The following is a 23,319-nucleotide window of genomic DNA, read 5'->3' on the forward strand; positions in this document are numbered from 1 at the left end:
TATCAGTGTCTATCAGTGCAGCACATGAGTGCCCATCAGTGCAGCATATCAGTGTCTATCAGTGCAGCATGTCAGTGTCTATCAGTGCAGCACATCAGTGTCCATCATTGCAGCACATCAGTGTCCATCAGTGCAGCATATCAGTGTCTATCAGTGCAGCATATCAGTGTCCATCAGTGCAGCATATCAGTGCCCATCAGTGCAGCATGTCAGTGTCTATCAGTGCAGCACATCAGTGTCCATTAGTGCAGCATATCAGTGTCTATCAGTGCAGCACATCAGTGTCCATCAGTGCAGAATATCAGTGTCTATCAGTGCAGAACATCAGTGTCTATCAGTGCAGCAAATCAGTGTCCATCAGTGCAGCATATCAGTGTCCATCAGTGCAGCATGCCAGTGTCTATCAGTGCAGGATATCAGTGTCTATCAGTGCAGCACATCAGCTTCCATAAGTGCAGGATATCAGTGTCTATCAGTGCAGCATGTCAGTGTCTATCAGTGTAGCACATCAGTGTCCATCAGTGCAGCATATCAGTGTCCATCAGTGCAGCATGTCAGTGTCTATCAGTGCAGCATATCTGTGTCTATCAGTGCAGCATATCAGTGTCCATCAGTGCAGCATATCAGTGTCCATCAGTGCAGCATATCAGTGCCCATCAGTGCAGCATATCAGTGCCCATCAGTGCAGCATGTCAGTGTCTATCAGTGCAGCATATCAGTGTCTATCAGTGCAGCATATCAGTGCCCATCAGTGCAGCATGTCAGTGTCTATCAGTGCAGCATGCCAGTGTCTATCAGTGCAGCATGCCAGTGTCTATCAGTGCATCATATCAGTGTCTATCAGTGCAGCACATCAGTGCACATCAGTGCAGCATATCAGTGTCTATCAGTGCAGCATGTCAGTGTCTATCAGTGCAGCATGTCAGTGTCTAGCAGTGCAGCACATCAGTGTCCATCATTGCAGCACATCAGTGTCCATCAGTGCAGCATATCAGTGTCTATCAGTGCAGCATATCAGTGTCCATCAGTGCAGCATATCAGTGCCCATCAGTGCAGCATGTCAGTGTCTATCAGTGCAGCATATCAGTGTCCATCAGTGCAGCACATCAGTGTCTATCAGTGCAGCAGATCAGTGCCCATCCTTGCAGCATATCAGTGGTGCCTTATCTGTGCCCATCAGTGAAGAAGAAAAATTACTTATTTACAAAATTGTATAACAGAAACCAAGAAAATGTTTTTTTTCTAACTTTTTTTTGTTTGTTTAGCAAAAAAAAAAAAAAAACAGTGGTGATTAAATACCACTAAAAGAAAGCTCTATTTGTGTGAAAAAAAATTATAAAAAAGTCATTTGTGTACAGCATTGCATGACCGCGCAATTGTCATATAACGTGTGACAGCACTGAAAGCTGAAAATCGGCCTGGGCAGGAAGGGGGTGAAGGTGCCCGGTATTGAAGTGGTTAAAACAGAAAATACGACATCTGGCCCTTTGATTGGGTGAATGACTACAGAGTGTCTGTGACCCTTATCCTTCTAGCCTTATCCTAAAGTATTCTATCCTTTGTCCTTCCTTTATGGACATTTCAGTTCTAAGTGTAGATAATAATAATCTTACCAAGCTGGGCGTACACTTCTGCCACCTCCATTTTCTTCATTATCATCACCGTTCTGTTGTCCACTATGGAGATGGTCGGGGTCAGTTCATAGGCTGTCCTTTTTAAAGTGACTGCACCTTGTGCATTTGTTGCTTCGGCATACATGATAAATTCTCTGTCATCCAGCACACATTTACAGGAGTTGATCACAGCTGACTTCCCAAACCCGATATGACCCACCAGCTGCAGCACAATGCGCTGATACCCCTGATTGCCATGGGGGAGGGTATCTAGGCTGAAGGTGCGGATATAATCTCTCATCTCATGCAGAGGTCTCTGAGGACCTGCCATGTTTTCTGGAGGATTCCAACAAGGAAATCAGGAAATCAAAATTGAAACAGAGGAACTTTGTACATGGAGACATGACAAGCAACCTACGCCCCAGATTGCAAAAGCTGAATACCAGGCAGATATAAAAAGTACAAGGTGTAACCACTAAAGTAGAATGAAAGGTCAATAAAATCGAATGAACCTACGCTCCACTCCTATAATGTTATACTGGAAAGATTGTGTATGGGAATAAATAGGAGCAACAAACTTTTACTTTTAAATTTTAAATGTGATTTTTGTAATGTTTATTACACCTATTAGTTGGGAACCCCTCCTTGATCACACAAGCCCGGGTATTAGCGTGCCTTCATTGTAGATTGAACTTCCTAATGTAATTTCCATAGACGTTTTTCATTATTCTATATGATGAATTAAATAAACTACAATAAAATGGCGGCGTCTGTATACTACAAGGAAATGGCGCCAGCCGCTATAAATGGATTGATAGCCCAAATCCCCCTGAGGAAGACACGTGACCCTGTGTCGACACACTTAGGCGAGGGGCATGGACGATCATGGTTTTTGGGCTTTGGCTTTTTTTATTGGCCAATAGAGAAAACTATTATCTGTTGCATCATTTGTTGCTAGGTATTTCAGCTTTTTTCGTTTTTCCATTGGCTTTTATTACAGAAAAATCACAGAAAAATGCCCAGTCTAGTGGGGCCACATATTTGTCTTAGGTGTTACATTCTGTCATAAATGGTTAGGAAATTGTTAGGAAACAAATGGTCAGATTTATAAGGATCTTTTGAATAATGCCATCCAATTATCATATTATCAATCGATAACAACATAAATGGTACAGTTTTCATATGACGATTACACGAACCCGGGCTCAGTTTGAACATGCGCTGTCAATTTTTTTAACCACTTACGAACCCGGCCTATTTTTTAAACTTGTTGTTTACAAGTTAAAGTCTGTTTTTTTTTTGCTAGAAAATTACTTAGAACCCCCCAACAATATGTATATTTTTTTAACACCCTAGAGAATAAAATGGCGGTCATTGCAATACTTTCTGTCACACCGTATTTGCACAGCGATCTTACAAGCGCACTTTGGAAAAAATACACTTTTTTTTAATAAAAAATAAAATAACTGTAAAGTTAGTCCATTTTTTTTAATATTGTGAAAGATGATGTTACGCCGAGTAAATTGATACCCAACATGTCACGCTTCAAAATTGCGCCCGCTCGTGGAATGGCGACAAATTTTTATCCTGAAAAATCTCCATAGGCGACATTTAAAAAATTCTGCAGGTTATATGTTTTAAGTTACAGAGGATGTTGAGGGCTAGAATTATTGCTCTCGCTCTACCGATCGCGGTGATACGTCACATGTGTGGTTTGAACACCATTTTCATATGCGGGCGTGACTTAAGTATGCGCTCGCTTCTGCATGCGAGCTCGGCGGTATGGGGAGCGTTAAAATTGTTGTTTTTTTCTTATTTATTTGACTTTTAATTTTTTTTTTTACACTGTTCTTTTAAAGAAAAAATGTGTCACTTTTATTCCTATTAAAATAAATGTAAACATCCCTTGTAATAGAAAAAAAGCATGACGGGACCTCTTAAATATGAGATCTGGGGTCAAAAAGACTTTAGATCTTATATTTACACTAAAATGCAATAAAAAAAAAAATGTTGTTTGAAAAAAAAGTCCCTTTAAGAGTTGTGGGCGGAAGTGACGTTTTGACGTCGCTTCCACCTACAACGGTATGGAGCCGGGTAGGGGCCATCTTCCCCTCACTCGGCAGCCAGCCAAACAGGGGACAGGATCAGATCGCCTACCTTCGGTAAGTGGCAGATGGCACCAGAGCATGGCAAGAGGGGTCCTCCCCCACCACCGATAAAAGTTATCTTGTAGCGAATTCGCCGCTGAGACCACTTTTATCTTAAAGCAGACCGCCCGCTGAACAAGTGAATTCCGGGATTATGGCAGCTATCTGCTGCCATACCAACAATAATCCACTTCAAAGAGCCGGCGTATAATGACGGCGGGCGGTCCGTAAGTGGTTAAACTGTTTTCGATCTCTTCCACTACTAATATTTAGAAAATCGATCATTTAGGCTCAAAAAGTCCGACACGACAGTTCGTTTTTTGTTTTTTTTTTACCATAAAACTTTGCATTTCCATAACTGAAATTAGTCCCCTAACTTTTCTAAAGTCGAACAACTTTCTAACCATGTATGGCCATCTTTACAGTAAACAGAAAGCATCTTCTTTGCCAATGCCATACACATGCAGGAACAATTTGGGGGGCGGGGGTGATGCTCAATAGATGTTGTATGGCAGAGGAATTGGTCAATGGACTTGGCGTTAACCCTTCCTTCTCAGAGGCACCAACCTAGCAGGTCAACCTAAGGACAAACATTGCAAGAAAGATGCATTGGGGTTGATTTACTAAAACCAGAAGAAAAAAGTTTTTTGATCACAGAGAAATCAACTTAATAATAGAAACCACATCTCTTGATAGATTATATATAGAGAGAAGATAATGGGATTTATAAGGTGAAAAAATGGTAACAACTAAATTATATAAGAAAATATTTTTATTTTAGAAAAATATAAAAGTTTTTATTAAAAACACAGCAATTCTATCCTTTTATGCTGTATCCATAAAATCTTGTTGATTTGTACATGCCAATTGCTGTGTTTTTAATAAAAACTTTTATTTTATTTTTATTTTTATTTTTTCTAAAATAAAAAAATGTTCTTATATAATTTAGTTGTTACCATTTTTCAAATTAATTTGCACCTTAAAAATCCCATTTTCCTCTCTCTATAGAGTGGAACCTCGGATTACGAGCATAATTCATTCCGCATTGACTTCAATGGGATGCAATACCGCATGCGGCCAGAGGCGGGAGGGGGCGCCGGAGAGCCTCGGAAAACGTCCGAAAAGGCCCGAGCACGCTCCGTTCACGAGCCTTTCTGAGGTTTTCCGAGGTCAGCCAAACTTTCCGTGCATTTCCGAACGGCGGCGATCAGCTCCGGCGCCCCCTACCTCAGGCGAAAAGCGTTACTGCACACCGCTTTGGTCTGAATCCTGCTTGTTTTGCGAGAAAACACTTGCAAACCGAGTTAGGACCTTTAAAAATACAGTGCTCGTATTGCGAAACTCTCGTTAACCGCGTTACTCGCAATCCGAGGTTCCACTGTATATTACTAAAACCAGAGTGTGCAAAATTTGGTGCAGCTCTGCATGGTAGCCAATCGTCTTCCAGGATTTCCTGTCAGAGTGTAATTGAAGAAGTTGAGGTTAGACGCTGATAGGCTACCATGCACAGCTGCAACAGATTTTGCACTCTCTGGTTTTAGTAAATTGACCCCATTGCTACATTTAGGCTCCATTTACTCGTGCGGGACTCTAAAGTCACACCATCGCCAGTGTGACTTTGAAATGCGGCTTTGATGCGACTTTGAGTGCAAATTTACACTCTGGCACTAAGTCGCCTTAAAGTTGCATCAAATCAGTGCAGGGGCCTTTTCAAAGTCGATGCAACTTTAAGTTGCATAGATCCGAACGGGTGCCATTGAAAACAATTATGTGTCCAACACGACAAGTCATACAAGTGTGCATGGAGCCTTACTCTGTACACACAACACAGTTGATCTAAATAACCTGAGAGCATGAGTCAGCACAAAAGAAAAACGGTTAAAAAAGAAGTATAGGGAAAGCTCGCTTGGTTGTACTTCACCTGGGGATCACAGGAGTGCAGTTCGTGTGACCCATTTTCAGCTGACAGCGGGCTGTCGGCTGATGTCACAGAGCCGGTCCAGGCTCAGACAAGATCGTGACAATATGGTCTGGATCCACCCACATGCCTGGACCGGCACCCGGCTCAGCCTCTCAGTGAGCCGCTGAGAGCCTGAGCTTGCTACTCCCACCCCCTGCCACAGATCAGCACTCCAGTGAGCTGGGGAGAGAGGCAGAGCAGACAGCGGTGACTGACAGTCACCAGCTCTCTACTCAGGGAACTCTGAGAACCGAGAGATCAGCAGTCTTTGATCACTCGATTCTCAGCCTTAGACCTGGCCAGTGGTCATTTTTTTCTGATGATTCCTACAATGGTGGTCGATGGGAAGAGATCCCCTCCTACAGTTAGCTGAAAAGATCATTGGTTCAGATGTTACGTATATGAAAGGCAAACCATTCCTTTTGAACAAACAAAACTAAAATAAGTATTTATACTAAAGCGCTGATATGTGAAGTGTGTTTGTAGAGTGAATGCTGTGCAAAATTATTGTGCAAAAAAAACCTCAAAAAATCCCAAAAAGATCATAAACAAATGGGATATATGTGAAGAGTTGTGCAAAAAAATCCCAAATAATGGGATATAGGAAAATGCTAGGAAAAAAACAAATAATTAAGCCGCACCCATATAAAGTGCTCTGATGACACTACAATGTATGTGACGCAACGCGTCGGGAGGAGCCAGTGACGTCATCCGACCTGCCTGTGTGCTAGACACACTGAACGGTGAGAGGAAGGAGAACGCGATCAGTTCTGATTGATTTAAAAGCGCTGTCACTTGCCGGGCCATAAACTAAAACAACCAGCGGAGGGTATCAGAAGTGCAGGGGAGAGACTCACATTCCACAGAGACTGTTTGACTAAAGCAATCAGCAATAGTGTCTGCAGTGTGTTCTTCTGCTGAGCGCATATAGAACATTTGCTTATATTTCCTGAAGGATCCAGAATATCATCCAATATTTCTTCTGACCCTTTTTTTTGTTTTGTTTTTTACCTTATGAAGGCAGTCATGGAACATTTATAATTTATTTGTGGTATTTGCTAAATGGGCATGTGCTTCACACATATATATTTTTGGATTTATTCACGGTAATATATGATATGGTATATATTTATATATTTTTATATGTCAATAGGAAGTTAATTGTAGCGCACTATTATCTTTATTAGATTCTCATTCCTTTTGAAGCACACGAGACACTTGCAGTATTTGGCAGCTTTCAATCACAATTTATTTAATGACTGCATCTGATAAACAGATACACAAAGCTGTTGTTACATATTTATATTCTGTACATCAATGTTTCTCAACTCCAGTCCTCAAGGCGCCCCAACAGGTCATGTTTTCATGATTTCCCTCAGATAAAAGGGCTGTGGTAATTACTAAGGCAGTGAAACTGATCAAATCACCTGTGCAAAATAATGGAAGGTCTGAAAACATGACCTGTTGGGGCGCCTTTGAGGACTGGAGTTGAGAAACACTGCTGTACATGCATGAAAATGATAATATTTTTTTTCCCCACAATTGCAAAATATAAAAACATTTATGAAATACATGCATTGTAATTGCTAATTTGTAACAGCATACGAAAAAAAAAGTTTGTTGTGAATACAATGCTAACTCTTGACCAATAGGGATGGGCGAACGGTTCGGCCCGAGCATAAGTTCGGGCTGAACTTTGGTTGTTCGGACGTTCGGCGAACTCCCAAACAATATGCGGTGTTTGGGGCAAATTCGAAAGCCGCGGAACACTGTTAAAGTCTATGGGACACTAACAAGAAAAAAAAAAAAAAAAAGTGCTCATTTTAAAGGCTTATATGCAAGTTATTGTCATAAAAAGTGTTTGGGGACCCGGGTCCTGCCCCAGGGGACATGGATCAATGCAAAAAAAACTTTTAAAAATGGCCATTTTTTCGGGAGCAGGTCTGGTATGGATTTGGGGGGACCCCTACGCCATTTTTTTAAAAAAATTTGGCGCAGGGTTCCCCTTAATTTCCATACCAGACCTGAAGTGCCTGGTATGGATTTTAGGGGGACCCCCACGCAATTTTTTTTGTAATTTTTGTTTCAGGGGTTCCCCTTAATATTCTTACCGGACCCAAAAGGCCTGGAAATGGACTGGGGGGAAACCACGCCATTTTTTTCAACGAGTTTTATCTATATTGCCGAGACCCGACAATTCATTACAGCCGCGATCAGTTTTAAATTACTTTTTTTCCTTTAGAAATGTCATTTTGTGCAGGTAATATTCTAAACACGGGAAAAATGCGCCACTTTACAGGCATACTATAGACACCCCCCAGGCACGATATTTAAAAGAATATTTCATTTTTATTGTTTCACTTTAAGCATTATTAAAATCACTGCTCCCGAAAAAATGGCCGTTTTTTAAACTTGTTTTTGCATTGATCCATGTCCCCTGGGGCAGGACCCGGGTCCCCAAACACTTTTTATGACAATAACTTGTATATTAGCCTTTAAAATTAGCACTTTTAATTTTTCATGTTCGTGTCCCATAGACTTTAACGGTGTTCATGTGTTCGTCCAAATTTTTTGCCTGTTCGCATGTTCTGGTGCGAACCGAACCGGGGGGGTGTTCGGCTCATCCTTATTGACCAATATGGAAGGTCCCCGAATTCTACAAACCCTAGACCAGGAGTGTGCAGCACATACGCGTGAATTCAGCCCTAATTCCATCTCCAATTATTCTTCTGAATCTGCTGCCAGCTTCCAGTGGGTGGAAAAATCAAAAATGTTGAAATCCTTTACTGTGTATTGTTCATAATTTTACACTATATTGCCAAAAGTATTTGGGCATCTGCCTTCTAGCCCGTAGGGTTCAATATTGAGTTGGCCCACCCTTTGCAGCTATAACAGCTTCAACTCTTCTGGGAAGGCCGTCCACAAGGTGTAGGAGTGTGTTTATGTGAATGTTTTTTTTTTTTTTTTTTGTAAATTATTTATATTATACTTTCAATGTAAATACAAAACAAAACAGAGCCTATTGGGCATACCCAGGCTCGGTCAACAACTACATAAAAAAAAAAAAAAAAAACATACACATAGAGATCTATATATATGTTCCTAACTAAACCATTGTACGCTCAACCACCTGTGCAGACTATTCAAAGCAATCCTCCAATTCCATGTGTACGCTGCAATACCCATTTTATTCATTTATGGAATGAGATGTGCAATATAATAACATATTCATACCCCCCCCCTTCCCATAACTATCGACTGAACAGCCCAGGGACTTTTATGAGATCAGGAACGCCATTTGAGCTTTTCCCGGTACTTAATAGAGTGAACTAATCATCAATCGAGTCTGCATTAGTAGACAGGGATTCCGTCCAAATATCCCATATTTTGTGGAATTTTTTTCCACAACCACGTGACAGGTAAGTAGCTTTGTACAATGGTAGGGCCGCATTCACCAACCTCTTCCACAAATTTATTGAAGGTGCAGATGAGGCCTTCCATCTGAGTACTATAGATTTACGGGCATAGTAAAGTAATAATCCTAGCAGGGTTCTGATTGCCCGATGTGGGGCCAGTGAATCAACAAGTCCCAGCAGACATACCTCCACAGACAGTGGCACAGGAACGGTGGTGACAGTCAAAATAAATTTGGTTACCTCAACCCAAAAAAATTGCAATCTGAGGACAATTCCAAAAAATATGAATGAAATCCGCTGAGGCTGAGTTACACCTCCAGCAAGAGGCAGAAATAGATGGGTAGATTCTATGTAAGCGCTCAGGCGTGTAATATACCTTGTACTATTTTAAATTGCACCAATTTATCTCTGGCTGATACTAGCTGTGAGAAGGGGTATTCCCACATTTCTATCCAATCTTCTGTGTCCAATGCAGGGAAATCTACCTCCCACTTTGCCTTAAGGTTTTCTAGTCCCGTGTGTACGTTAGGGAGTAGTGCCTTATATATGGAAGATAAGGTTTTAGATAAAGCTTCATCTCAGAGTCTCTAGATTCGAAGTGTAAAAGGCCACGGGAGCATTTGCAAACTGAGTGTTGAATTTATGGGAATGTTTGACCATTCTTCCAGATGTGTGAGGTCAGGAACTGATGTGGACGAGAAGGTTCACAGTCTCCGCTCTAATTTATCCCAGAGGTGTTCTATCAGGTTGAGGTCAGGACTCTGTCCAGGCAAGCCAAGTTCCTCCACCCCAAACTCGCTCATCCATGTCTTTATGGACCTTGATTTGTGCACTGGTCGTAATCATTTGGTGGAGGGGGGATTATGGTGTGAGGTTGTTTTTTAGGGTTGGGCTTAGCCCCTTAGTTCCAGTGAAGGGGACTCTTAAGGCGTAAGCATACCAAGACATTTGGACTATTTCATGCTCCCAACTTTGTGGAAATAGTTTGGGGATGGTCCCCTCCTGTCCTAACATGACTGCTCACCAGTGCACAAAGCAAGGTCCATAAAGACATGGATGAGTGAGTTTGGGGTGGAGGAAATTGACTGGCCTGCACAGAGTCCTGACCTCAACCTGATAGAACACCGTTGGGATGAATTAGAGCGGAGACTGTGAGCCCAGGCCTTCTTGTCTAACATCAGTGCCTGACCTCACAAATGTGCTTCTGGAAGAATGGTCAAACATTCCCATAGACCAGTGTTTCTATCCCTTAAGGCGCTCCAACAGGTCATTTTTTCAGGATTTCCCTCAGATGAAACAGCTGTGGTAATTACTAAGGCAGTGAAACTGATCAAATCACCTGTGCAAAATAATGGGGAGGCTGAAAACATGACCTGTTGGGGCGCCTTGAGGACTGGAGTTGAGAAACCTTCCCATAGACACACTCCTAAACCTTGTGGACGGCCTTCCCAGAAGAGTTGAAGCTGTAATAGCTGCAAAGGGTGGGCCAACTCAATATTGAACCCTACAGAATAAGACTGGGATGACATTAAAGTTCATTTGCGTGTAAAGGCAGGCGTCACAATACTTTTGGTAATGTAGTGTATATGTACATAGATACCACCATTATATAGGCAGACCCTGCCACCAACTTAGTTGTCCTGTATTGATAGATTTTTGGGGTGTCTATGGTTGGCAAGGCAGGCAAATACAATATTGGTATAGAAAGAGCCACTAAAAAGGGAAACTACAAGCCACCACATGTAATATCAACATTTAAAATATGGAACAGCAAGCATGTTACATGCAAACTCATCATCAAAATCAGGTTCTGACACATCCAATAAAGACAGAAACTTTGTGCTCAATAATAACACTATAGAAGGAAAACTGTAGTGGAATCTCAAGGTGGTCTGCGATTTGTGGATTATTTTTGATTATCTGAACTGTTTTATTTGAAAAAGGATTACTGAGGGGTTTCATTTCATTAGAGCTAATATGGTGGAGCACCAGACCCAAGGAGAAGCCCTCAGTCAACCAAGATATCCCTGAGGCTCCCTGGAGAAAAAAGAGCAGTATGTAAAGGATGAGGGCACCAAAAGTGGCCCCTGAAATGCATTGGCTTTATCCTTGTGTTATCAAGATAAACATATATTGAACTTACTATAAATACGTGGCACTTTCACCCTTTACAGTATTGTATAAGGGCTCATTTACATGGGGAGCTTTACTGCAGGTCCATGTTTTCCCGACACGGGGGATGGACTGATGTTGTGTGCATCCCTGTTCTGGTGTCCCAGTCAATTCTTTCGGGACACGCGGCTGCATGGACACAACCGCTCTGTCCTAACATGACATGTGGGTTAGTGCCGGAATGGGTCCCTGAACTTACCCCACACCCTATATGTTCAGGGACACGCAACCGCATTCACCCATACGTTATATTAGGATACAGCGGCTGTGTCCATGCAACCGCATGTCCCAATAGAAATTAATGGGACGCTGGCACAGGGATACAAGCAGCACCTGTGCATCCCCATTCTGGGAAAACATGGAACTGCACTGGACCAGCAGTGTATGATGCCCTATGATGGGAACTGTGAATATCATGGGGGTGATAGGGTGAGTGTGTTTAGGGCATTCTGTGATACGTTAGTGGACAAGTGACTGAGATGAGAAATGTTGTAGCTTTCTAGAACACTTGATGTCATTTGCCAACTCAGTATTGCTTGAGGGCTATAATGACTGAATTCTGAATTTAATAAGTAACAAGCCATTGCTTAGAACAAAGGTAGCCAAACTATGGCCTGCAGGTCACATCTGGCCCTCTACAATATTTTATCCCAGCCCACAGCTAGGGTCAATGGTGTATTCCCAATGACCACTAATTGGAGATTAAGGTCAGCAAGGAATACATATGGTCTCTCCTTCTGATGTAAGGGAGGGCTCTGATGGGGCCCCAAATTTAAGGGGGGGGGGACTCTCATGGGGACCCTGATGAAAGGAGAAGGGGATTTGTGTGGCCCTCATATTGAAAAGTTTGGAAACCCCTAGTCTAGAACCTTCAGGAATTTTTGGAACTTCCATCCATGGGTCTGTCTTGCAGCAAGCTGTTCCATCATCCCTTATTTGGGTTCTATGGTAACTTTACTGTACTATGGTTTGGCCTCTACTGCACTAGTGATATTGCCAAGCAGTTGGGCTGTAGCGTTCATTCTCTGTGAGGTCAATGTTGAGATGATGTTAGCAATAGTAGACGGTGGTGGAGTTGTCATCATATTGGAGATAAAGTGGGAGGTCTTATGGGCACTTACAGCAACAATTACAATAGGCAACAGCATGGCCCTGGACATCGTCCCAATGAAAGATCTCTAAAAGACAAAAAAAAACCAGACAAAAGTCATAAAGAATATTTTTGACTTATGGTACAACAAAAGCTGAAGGCTCTCATAACAACTAACATCCCTAAAAGTATAAATGTCAAACAAGCAAAGAATTTACTAAAACTGGTGCACTCAGAATCTGGTGCAGCTGTTCATGGTAGCCAATTAGCTTCTGATTTCATCTCATTCAATTTAGCTTTGGCAATAAAACTTGGAAGCTGATTGGTTTCTATGCAGAGCTGCACCAGATTTTGCACTTTCCAGTTTTAGTAAATCAACCCCAATGCAATGTAACAGGGAATGGTCCACATGTTGGTGAGCACTTGGTCAACATTGCTAACCAACACTAATGGGTTAACTTTGGCTTTTCTGCCTATCTACATATACTGGTTTTTTAATGTCAAGTCGTTTTTTTTGTAAGTGGAACTTTAGTCAGAAAATTAAGTCCCGATAGACAACTTCAGGCTAGTTCCTGTTGCAGGTATAGCTATCTAAACTGTCTCACCCTGCTCTGCACAGCCTCAGTTGCTCTTATTCTCGGTATGTTGATAATCAGCAAGTTGTTAGATGCCAATCAGCTGACAGCCTAAAGATATACTGCTGCTGAGGGGGGGGGGGGGCATTAGGAATGACAAAAACTGTGCAGATGAAGGACAGATTAGAGAGGGAGAAAAGAAAAGCAGGAGAGATGACAGGATAAATTATGGTTCCAGGGAGACACAAGAGTTAAACTTACAAGGATAGTGACTTATCTTATCTCACTGATTCCTTCTCCTTTTGCTCCCTTTCTCCTTCTGCATGGGCAGCTAAAAACCTGAGTACTGTCAGCTACTACAGCCTTCCCCTCTAGCTGAGCCAAGACATACAATCAAGGCTGGAATGGCAGACATTTTATTTGCAGAAAATGTGAGAGAGAGGGGTAGCGTTCTCAATAAATAAGTGACTGCTCTGGGTTTCAACAAAATGGAGAGAACACTAATTTTGGTAGCATAAATATATGTGGAATATATGTTCCTTGCTAAAAAACATACATTTTTATCTAATTGTGATGAGTAAAGTTTCACTTTAAGTTGTTGAAGGACCATGGTAGTTTAAGAACCCTTGTCAGGTTTTTACTGCTATCCTGAGCTCTGTTAGATAGATGTCCCCTTACTTCCTGCCATGATGGCAACATTTTATTACATAGGAAGTTAGGGAAAATCTACGTCAGGTACATACACAAAGCAACTAATTAGAGTGCATTTGCTAGTCTGACTTTAGAAAGCAAATTCTAATATGGTATACTTTTCCTTGGCTCCATCTGATTGGATGCACTCTCCCTTAGCTCCTTTTGATTGGATGTACTCTCCATTGGCTCCTTCTGATGGAGTACACTTTATCTTGTCTCCTTCTGATTGGGTGTACTATCCCTTGGTTTCTTCTGATTGTGTGCACATACCCTTGCCTTTTTCTAATTGGGTGCACTCACCCTTACCACCCTCTGATTGGGTGCACTCATCCTTGACTCTTTATAAATTGGTGCACTCACCCTTGCCTCCTTATGGTTTGGTGCACTCACCCATGCCTCCTTCTGATTGGGTGCACTCTCCTTTGACTCCTTCTGATTGGGTGCACTCACCCATGCCTCCTTCTGATTGGGTGCACTCACCAATGCCTCCTTCTGATTGGGTGCACTCACCCATGCCTCCTTCTGATTGGGTGCACTCACCCATGCCTCCTTCTGGTTGGGTGCACTCACTCTTGCCTCATTTTGATTGGGTGCACTCTCCTTTGCCTCCATCTGATTGTGCACACTCTCCTTTGCCTCCTTCTGATTGGATGAACTCTCCCTTGGCTTCTTCTTATGAGGTATAGTCTCCTATTGGGTCCTTCAGGTGGAGTGCACCACAAGCTTATATGAAAAAATAATTGGCCCAGATTATTTAAATATACAACCTTCATGTTCCAGATTGTTATGGATCTACTGGTATCCCATTTTCTCTTTTTTTATTGGCTATTCGTGACAGGGTCAAAAATGAACCTTCCCTATGAGAAGAATGGAGTCCACCATTGATGACCTCCTGCAAAAAAATGGAAGTGCCCTGACTTACCCTCTGGCTTTAGTACCTTCTAAGTCCCTGACCTGGGTCGGGTATGCAGCTCAGAAAAGACAGAGTTAGGTCCAACATTTTTCTCTTATGATTTAATCTGGCTAAACGATCTAAAGTATTGAAGTCAGGGGGGCCCCTTGACAGTCAGGCAGCTAGCATTCTCAGAATCAGTAGGCAGTAATGGCCAGTAAGTAAAAATGAGAAGTCATGCGGTTTTTGTTTTAGTTGACATAAACTACATTCAAGTCAAACTCTTGAGCTTTCGATCTGTCTACACTGAAATGGTATCTGAATGATTAAGAGAGGTGTTCATTTGTCTTGCCCGTTATCTCTGCTGATGTATGGCCCAGAATTGATTCCCCTAGATTGTTTCACCGACAACATCCCATCTTTATGTATCTGATGTCATCCATTCTTACGTTTAACATGTACTCACCTTATAGAACTCTTGGATGACTGTTAAAAAAAACCCAAAAAACATAAGATTAGTAATATTCAATAATTGTCATCAAATGTTTTATCCCAACTACATCTAAAATCCTGCAAAGGATACAACCTACTCTACCTGATTCTGATTACACTTCTCCCAAGAACTTCTCCCAAGTAATTTTACCTGGAATCAAACCATCATTGTGGTGGAACATTTCACCGCACCTTGCATATAATGAATAATTGAATATATTTTGTTGTATTATGTAAGGGTCAGATCAAACTACATGCTCAATGATCTTTATTTCAGATCTCTTCACCTTTAACAGCCAGATTTCAGAGGAACTTTATGTGCTTGATCCGCACTGATGCCCCATCCTTGGTGTCTGCATGGGTGTTAATCCTTTGAATCACATCTTTGGGATATAGCAGTGGCAGCCAGTCCATAAGGGGCGCTGCCCCCCTAATCCATGTGCCCGGCCCCCAATCTACATGCAGGGTGCCAGACACATGGATTTTAATGGGGTGTTTTTCGTTTTTTTTTTTGGAAGCACATGATTAGAGCCTGAGGCTTTAATTAGCTTAAAAAAAGGGTGGGCTCGGGCGCAGAGCACTGCACCATGAGCCCATCTAGTTGTGTGACAATGCCAAATGAATATTTGCTATTGTCTTCCTGATTCTCCTCCTGGCCAATCAGGAAGAGTGTCTTAAGACCTGATTGGCCAAGAGGAGAAGCAACCATATTGGCCATAGAGGAGGAAGCTGCCGAGGAGGAGATGCAGGGGAAGCCGCTGTGAAGTTGCTGAGGAGAGGAAGATACAGGAAGGCCCCGTTGCTGCCCGCAAGCTAAATGGGGCTGGAAGGCTGACAGACGAGCGAGCGATGGGGGCGGGGGGCTGGGGTGGGGGGTTTGGCAGATCGACCGACCAAACAAATGTGGAGGGGGGTTTGGGTTGTGGGCGGTTTGTTTGTCGCCCCCCCCCCCAAAAAAAAATGGACCATAGGCCGCCACTGAAATAGAGGTGTTAAAGCAGAATTAGATGTGAGAGGCGGATGACAAAAAATTGCATTTTCAGCCTTGTAAATTGAAGGATTGCCACCGAAACGCAGGGGTCTTTTCCTAAAGCTCAGAGCTGAAGGAGAGGCTTGGGGAAGATGCTAAATATCTCCACCATGACAGCAAGGATGGGATGTCCCATCCTTGACGTGCATGGGTGTTAATCTTTGTCACATCTTTGGGGTAGAGATGTTAAAATTGCCATAAATGTGAAAGACAGTTGTCAACAATTTGCTCCTTCAGCCATGCAAATGAAAGGACTACCACTGAAATGTTAGGGGTACTTTCCTTTTTTTTTTTTTTTTTTTTTTTCCATAAAAGTTTTTATTGTGAACAAAATTTTGTTACACAGTTTTTACAAACATTTAGGTGAATAGACAACATAGATCTTTTTGACATGACTTATTTCGCTGGAGTATAGCGAGTCAGATATATGTTCAACAGTAAATCAAACAGACGTATGAAAGAGTAAAACAGCCTCGAACTCGAGGTTTACCTCATCATCTGAGATCAGGAACCATCTTAGATAGGAGTATCACCTTGATTATGGTTTCAAAAATTAGGGGCTGGTTGAAAAAATGGCCGTGTGTAGTTAGCTATAAGTCCGTTTGTTCGTTCCTGAGCACGTGTGGGGGTGTCGGGCTTGCAATGTGGGGCATGTCCGAATGGGGAGTCGGTCTCGTCAGTTTTTGAAGTGTGAGGATTAGATGGCGAATTATACACCAAAGTTCGGGTAGTCATGGGGGTAAGTAGATGGTTGACGTTGTCTGTTCAGTTGGGGTCGGGGTGTAGAGAGGGGAATAGACAAAGAAGTGAGTGGGATTGAGGGGTAAGGTGAAGGACAGAAGTAGGGGGGGGGGAGAGGGAACTGGGATATCCCCACCCCAGTCTCCACCGGGCCTCAAAAGCATGTGTGTGTTCGTGGGCGGATCCCTGTCTAAAGGGGGGTTCCCCCCAGGGTCCGCGTTAGAGCGGGAGTGAGCGAATCGGCGAGTTTTGATGAGAAAGTGCGTATCTTAAAGGAATCGTTTGGCTTATTCCAGGCAGTCAGTCATTGTGGGGGGATTCGGGACGGTTTGGTCTCATAATGGAGATATATCTCTCTGTGGTGCAGAAATGGGTCCAACATGCCCACGTTCGGGAATATTTTGAAGGCGAATCTTTTGCAATGTGGATTAATTCAGGGGTACTTTCCTGACCCTCAATGATGAAGAAGTGGCTTGGAGAATAAAATATCTTCAATATTACACAACAGGTCCAACTGAATTTGAAAAAAGTACTACCAGCTTGGAGAAGATGCTAAATATCTTCAAAATGACAACAAGGATGGGATGTCTCATCCTTGGTGAGTACATGAGTCTTAATCCTTGGAGTCATATCTGTGGGATAGAGACGTTAAAACTGCATTATATGTGGAAGACAGATGACAACAATTCGCATCTTCAACCATGTAAATCAAAGGATCTCCACCTAAATGCTGGGATATGTTCCTGACAATCAGAGCTGTAGAAGTGACTACGGAAAAAATATGAAACGTCTTCAATATTACACCAACTGGATAGGAAAAACTACTACCAGCTTTGGTTTTAGTCTATTCATTTTTTTCCCACTTTTAGTTTTTCATCGTTATTTTTGTGTTTGACATGTTGCACTATTAGATTCTCGAGAGACCTTCTACTTTTATTCTCATATACTATATACTCAATATACTCATAGACTATGCGACACCCAATTTCATACATACATTATAAACATTAACTTGGGGTCCATTTCTAGCATTCATTGCACAAATGCTGAGATAGTAAAACTCCAGGATAGGCTTTACAGTATGTTCAACAAGATGTTCCAATGTCTTTTGGTTGGCTTAAAAAATCAGTCTTCATCAGGGCTAAAACAGATATTCATTAAAATATATAGTCGATTCTAGTCTCTCTTTTAGAATGATGTAAACCGCAAACCAAAATTCAATGTCTGTGCACAGGTGAGGTCAGGGCCGGGACAAAGGGTGGGCAGGAGGGGTGGCTGCCCTGGGCACTGTGGTATCATGCGAGGTGGGGGGGGCTCCATGAGGAGATAGGGGGGAGGGGATTTGTGTTGGGAAGGGGGGATGGGGGGAAGGATTTGTGCTAGGAGGGGAAGATTTCTTTGAGGGGAGGATTCCAGCCAGGAGGGAGATGGGAAGGGGGGTTTGTCCCAGGTGGGGGGATTTGGAGTGGGAGGGGGGGAGAGGATGTGTACCCGAAGTGGAAATTTGAGGGATTTGAAGGGTAGAGGATTTGTACTAGTGGTGACTTTTAGGGGGGCATTTGTGCTGGGGGGATTTCAACAGGGGAGGTGGGTTTATACTGGGGGGAGGGGGAATTTTTGCTTAGAGGGTAAACATGCAGATTAGTGCTCAATATTTATGTTTTGGGGGGGTTTGCAGACACATAATGCTCATACATCTTGGGGGGGTGCAGCTTGACATGTTCACCCTGGGCTCTAGAAGACCTTGTCCAAGCACTGGGGGGTGGTGTTTGAGTTTTAGGTGAACTGTCCTTATTCAGAATCTCCTGGATACATCCCCTTCCACCCTCAAGTGTTCACCACACCTTGTTGCCTTCCTCAGCCTAGGGTAGTCCACAAACACTATGTATAGAAAAACAAGGAGCGGGCGCACTGGCTTCATGCATTATCTTTAACCACTAACGGACCACCCGCCTTCATTATATGTCGGTACTTTGAAGAGGAATATCGTTGTTATGGCAGCAGCTAGCTACCATAACCCCAGTATCCTCTTCTTCTGCGGGTGGTCCGCTTTCAGATAAAAGTGGTCTCTGCGGCGGATTCACAGCAAGATCACTTTTATCAGTGGCAGGAGAGGCCCCCACCCTCCTGCCGCGCTCCAGTGCCCTCCGCAGCTTACCGGAGCTGTCGATAGCGGCGGGGGCGATCGGGTCCTCTCCCTGGCTTGGTATGGAGATGAGTGAGGGGAAGATGGCCCCACCCGTCTCCATACCATTGCAGGGCAGAAGCAACGTCAAAATGTCACTTCCGCCCGCGCTATAGCCGAAATACGGCTGCGGCGTGGACGCTAATTGCCGGGAGGCCATCCCTGGACGTCCTCCTGTTTACTTCCGCAATGCGCGCTCCCCCGGGCGTGCATCGGGGAAGTTCTGTGCTGGCCGTGTCCCTTGGACACAGCCAGTCACAGATCGCTTAAAACGGCCAATCATGGCGGCCGTTTTCAGTACAATCGGCGGTGCCAATGAGAGACGATCTCATATGTAAACATATGAGATCATCTCTCATCGCCGGCTCTCCCTCCTCACACAGAGACAGTGTGTAAGGAGGGAGAGCGAACCGATGCAACGGTAAGAGAAATAAAAACGAAAAAAGTGTCCCCACTGCCATCTGTCCCTGCTGTCATGTCCCTGCCATCTGTCCCTGCTGTCATGTCCCTGCCATCTGTCCCTACTGTCATGTCCCTGCCATCTGTCCCTGCTGTCATGTCCCTGCCATCTGTCCCTACTGTCATGTCCCTGCCATCTGTCCCTACTGTCATGTCCCTGCCATCTGTCCCTGCTGTCATGTCCCTGCCATCTGTCCCTGCTGTCATGTCCCTGCCATCTGTCCCTGCTGTCATGTCCCTGCCATCTGTCCCTACTGTCATGTCGCTGCCATCTGTCCCCACTGTCATGTCGCTGCCATCTGTCCCCACTGTCATGTCCCTGCCATCTGTCCCCACTGCCATCTGTCCCCACTGCCATCTGTCCCCAGTGCCACGTATAAGTGCCATCTGTCATCAGTGCCACATAGTGCCATCTGTCATCAGTGCCACCTGTCAGTGTCACGTGCCATCTGTCATCAATGTCAAGTGTCATCAGTGCCATGTATCAGTGCCATCTGTCATCAGTGTCATCAGTGCCACGTATCAGTGCCATCTGTCATCAGTGTCATCAGTGTCACGTATTAGTGCCCGCTGTCATCAGTGCCACGTATTAGTGCCATCTGTCATCAGTGCCACGTATTAATGCCATCTGTCATCAGTGCCATGTGTCATCAGTGCCATGTATTAGTGCCATCTGTCATTAGTGCCATCTGTCATCAGTGCCACGTGTCATCAGTGCCACATATTAGCGCCATCTGTCAGTGCCACGTATTAGTGCATAAAAACACTGCGCTAATACGTGAAAAGAAAAACAAAAGGGAGCAGCTGCATACAATCTGACAAAGACCATGAGAATATACCTTAAAAAATGCAGCGCATAATATATGTGTGAGTGATAGAAAAAAGTGCTTCAAAAAGAAAAGTAAAAATGGTTAAAGAAAAATCAGCCTGATGGCCTGTGCTAAGCATAAAGTCAATAATAACTGAACAGTAATGTCCAACAACACTGGGAAGTGAATAGACTCCAAAGTTTGGTGGTGTTCAGATGGTTATCCCAAATTGAACTTCATGTAAATCCGACCCAAACACAGGGATGAGACAATGGTAGAAAGGATGGTAAAGAGGATGGTATGTGGGAAAACTCTTACCAGATCCCGTAGATTCCCTTGTCGGCGACAGGGAATCGCATATGCGTTGTGCCACTCAGGGCATTGAAAGCGACATCTCCTCACTGGAATCCTCCAGGCTGTATCTGCTTGGAACTCTGTGTCATCAGTGCCACATATTAGTGCCATCTATCATCAGTGTCACATGTCATCAGTGCCACGTATTAGTGCCATCTGTCAGTGCCATGTATTAGTGCCATCTGTCATCAGTGCCACGTATTAGTGCCATCTGTCATCAGTGCCACGTATTAGTGCCATCTGTCATCAGTGCCACATCAGTGTCAGTGCCACGTATCAGTGCCATCTGTCATCAGTGCCACATCAGTGCCACGTATCAGTGCCATCTGCCATCAGTACCACGTCAGTGTCACATGTCATTGTCCTGGTGCTCCAGGGCCTTCAAAAATGTAATAGGTAGTCAACAAGTTAGATGTGTAATTTATGCTCCTAGAGCACGTGATGGCGCTCCCTGCATTTTGGGCCTCTCTATGTGGTCAGGCTGTGAAAAAAATCCCACACATGTGGTATCGTAAAACTCAGGAGAAGTAGCAGAATGTATTTTGGGGTGTTATTTGTGGTATATACATGCCATGTGAGAGAAATAACCTGTAACAATAACAATTTTGTGGGGAAAAAAATTCATTTTGCAAAGAATTGCGGGAAAAATGACAACATCAAAAACCTCACCATGCATCTTACTAAATACCTTGGAATGTCTACTTTCAAAAAAGGGGTCATTTGGGGGGTGTTTGTACTCTCCTGACTTGTTCGGGTTGCAAGAAATGAGATAGGCCACAGTACATCAGGTGTGATCAATTTTTTATGATTTGCACCATAGTTTGTAGACTCTCTAACTTTCACAAAGACCAAATAATATCCACTAATTTGGGTTATTTTTACCAAAGATATGTAGCAGTATAAATTGTGGCCAAAATTTATGAAGAAAAATTACTAATTTGCAAAATTTTATCACAGAAACTAAGAAAAATGCGTTTTTTTTTTAATTTTCGGTCTTTTTTCATTTATAGCGCAAAAAATAAAAAACCCAGAGGTGATCAAATACCACCAAAAGAAAGCTCTATTTGTATGAAAAAAAGGACAAAAAATTCATTTGGGTACAGTATTGCATGACTGAGTAATTGTCATTCAAAGTGTGAGAGCACCGAAAGCTGAAAATTGGTCTGGGCAGGAGGGGGGTTTAGGTGCCCAGTTGTCAAGTGGTTAAAGAGATTTTTTTTTTAAATTACATTTATTTTTCTTTTTTTTTGCATTTTAGTGTAAATATAAGATGTGAAGTCTTTTTGACCCCAGATCTCATATTTAAGAGGTCCTGTCATGCTTTTTCTCTATTACAAGGGATGTTTACATTCCTTGTAATAGGAATAAAAGTTACACCATTTTTTTTTAAAAGAACAGTGTAAAAAAAAAAAAAAAAAAGAAAAAAAAAAATTTTTTAAACACGCCCCGTCCCGCCGAGCTTGCGTGCAGATGGGAACGCATACGTGAGTAGCGCCCGCATATGAAAACAGTATTCAAACCACACATGTGAGGTATTGCTGCGATTGGTAGAGCAATAATTCTAGCCCTAGATCTCCTCTGTAAATCAAAACATGCAACCTGTAGAATTTTTTACACATCGCCTATGGAGATTTTTAAGGGTAAAATTTGTCGCCATTCCACGAGCGGGTGCAATTTTGAAGTGTGACATGTTGGGTATCAATTTACTTGGCGTAACATTATCTTTCATGATATAAAAAAAATTGGGCTAACTTTACTGTTGTCTTATTTTTTAATTCAAAAAAGTGTATTTTTTCCCAAAAAAGTAAGACCACTGAGCAAATACTGTGTGACAGAAAGTATTGCAACGACCGCCATTTTATTCTATAGGGTGTTAGAAAAAAAAAAAAAAAAAAAAAAAAAATATATATATATATATATATATATATATATATATATATATATATATATATATATATATAATCTTTGGGGGTTCTAAGTAATTTTCTAGCAAAAAAAAGTTTTTAACACCAAATCTTAGAAAGATGCTCGGTCCTTAAGAGGTTAAACACCATTTATTAAAAAGAAAATAGGTCATTATGCTCAAAAAATAAAAAGGACACGCCTAACATACATTTTCAGATAGAGAACTGCCAGAACTGCTATGCATGCTTCTTATATGCTGGGAAGATGTATAGCCACCCCCCCTTCAAAACGCGTCAGTATTTGCAGACCCATGTGGCATCTTCCCAGCATATAAGAAGCATGTGCAGCAGTTCTCCATTTGGATATTTATGAGCATGTCCTTTTTTTTATTGCTTTGTGAGTATAATGACCTATTTTCCATTTTAATAAACGGCATTTAACCACTTCAATACTGGGCACTTACACCCCCTTCCTGCCCAGGCCATTTTTCAGCCTTCAGCGCTCTCACACTTTGAATGACAATTGAGCGGTCATACTACACTGTAACCATGTGAAATTTTTATCATTTTATTTACACAAATAGAGCTTTCTTTTGGTGGTATTTAATCACTTCTGGGTTTTTTATTTTTTCCTAAAAATAAAAAAAAGACCAAAAATTTTGAAAAAAAAAGTATTTCTTAGTTTCTGTCAGTAAATTTTGTAAATAAGTATTTTTCTCCTTCACTGATGGGCACTGATGAGGTGGCACTTATGGGCACTGATGAGGTGGAACTTATGGGCACTGAT

At 42.5% G+C, this 23,319-nt stretch overlaps 2 protein-coding genes across 3 annotated transcripts in view; both read right to left on the reverse strand.

The window, feature by feature from the left end:
- Window positions 1-2,051, reverse strand: part of LOC141148202 (uncharacterized) — a 59,929-nt gene extending 57,878 nt beyond the window's left edge. Inside the window, exon 1 of the mRNA XM_073635420.1 lies at window positions 1,614-2,051. Coding sequence (XP_073491521.1) covers window positions 1,614-1,944 — 331 coding nt within the window. The 5' untranslated portion in view covers window positions 1,945-2,051. The remainder of the gene's footprint in view (window positions 1-1,613) is intronic.
- Window positions 2,052-10,640: 8,589 nt separating this feature from the next.
- LOC141148203 (uncharacterized) overlaps window positions 10,641-23,319 on the reverse strand; it is a 111,442-nt gene continuing 98,763 nt past the window's right edge. The window contains exons 4-5 of one of the 2 annotated variants that reach the window (XM_073635423.1): window positions 15,025-15,044; window positions 10,641-12,486 (exon numbers count right to left, since the gene is read on the reverse strand). In XM_073635423.1, the coding sequence (XP_073491524.1) occupies window positions 12,271-12,486; window positions 15,025-15,044 (236 nt within the window). In that variant the 3' untranslated portion in view covers window positions 10,641-12,270. The remainder of the gene's footprint in view (window positions 12,487-15,024; window positions 15,045-23,319) is intronic. The other variant, XM_073635421.1, reaches the window with a different exon arrangement.

The sequence above is a fragment of the Aquarana catesbeiana genome, linkage group LG06 (genome assembly GCF_042186555.1).
Source record: "Aquarana catesbeiana isolate 2022-GZ linkage group LG06, ASM4218655v1, whole genome shotgun sequence".
Classification (NCBI taxonomy): Eukaryota; Metazoa; Chordata; class Amphibia; order Anura; family Ranidae; genus Aquarana; species Aquarana catesbeiana.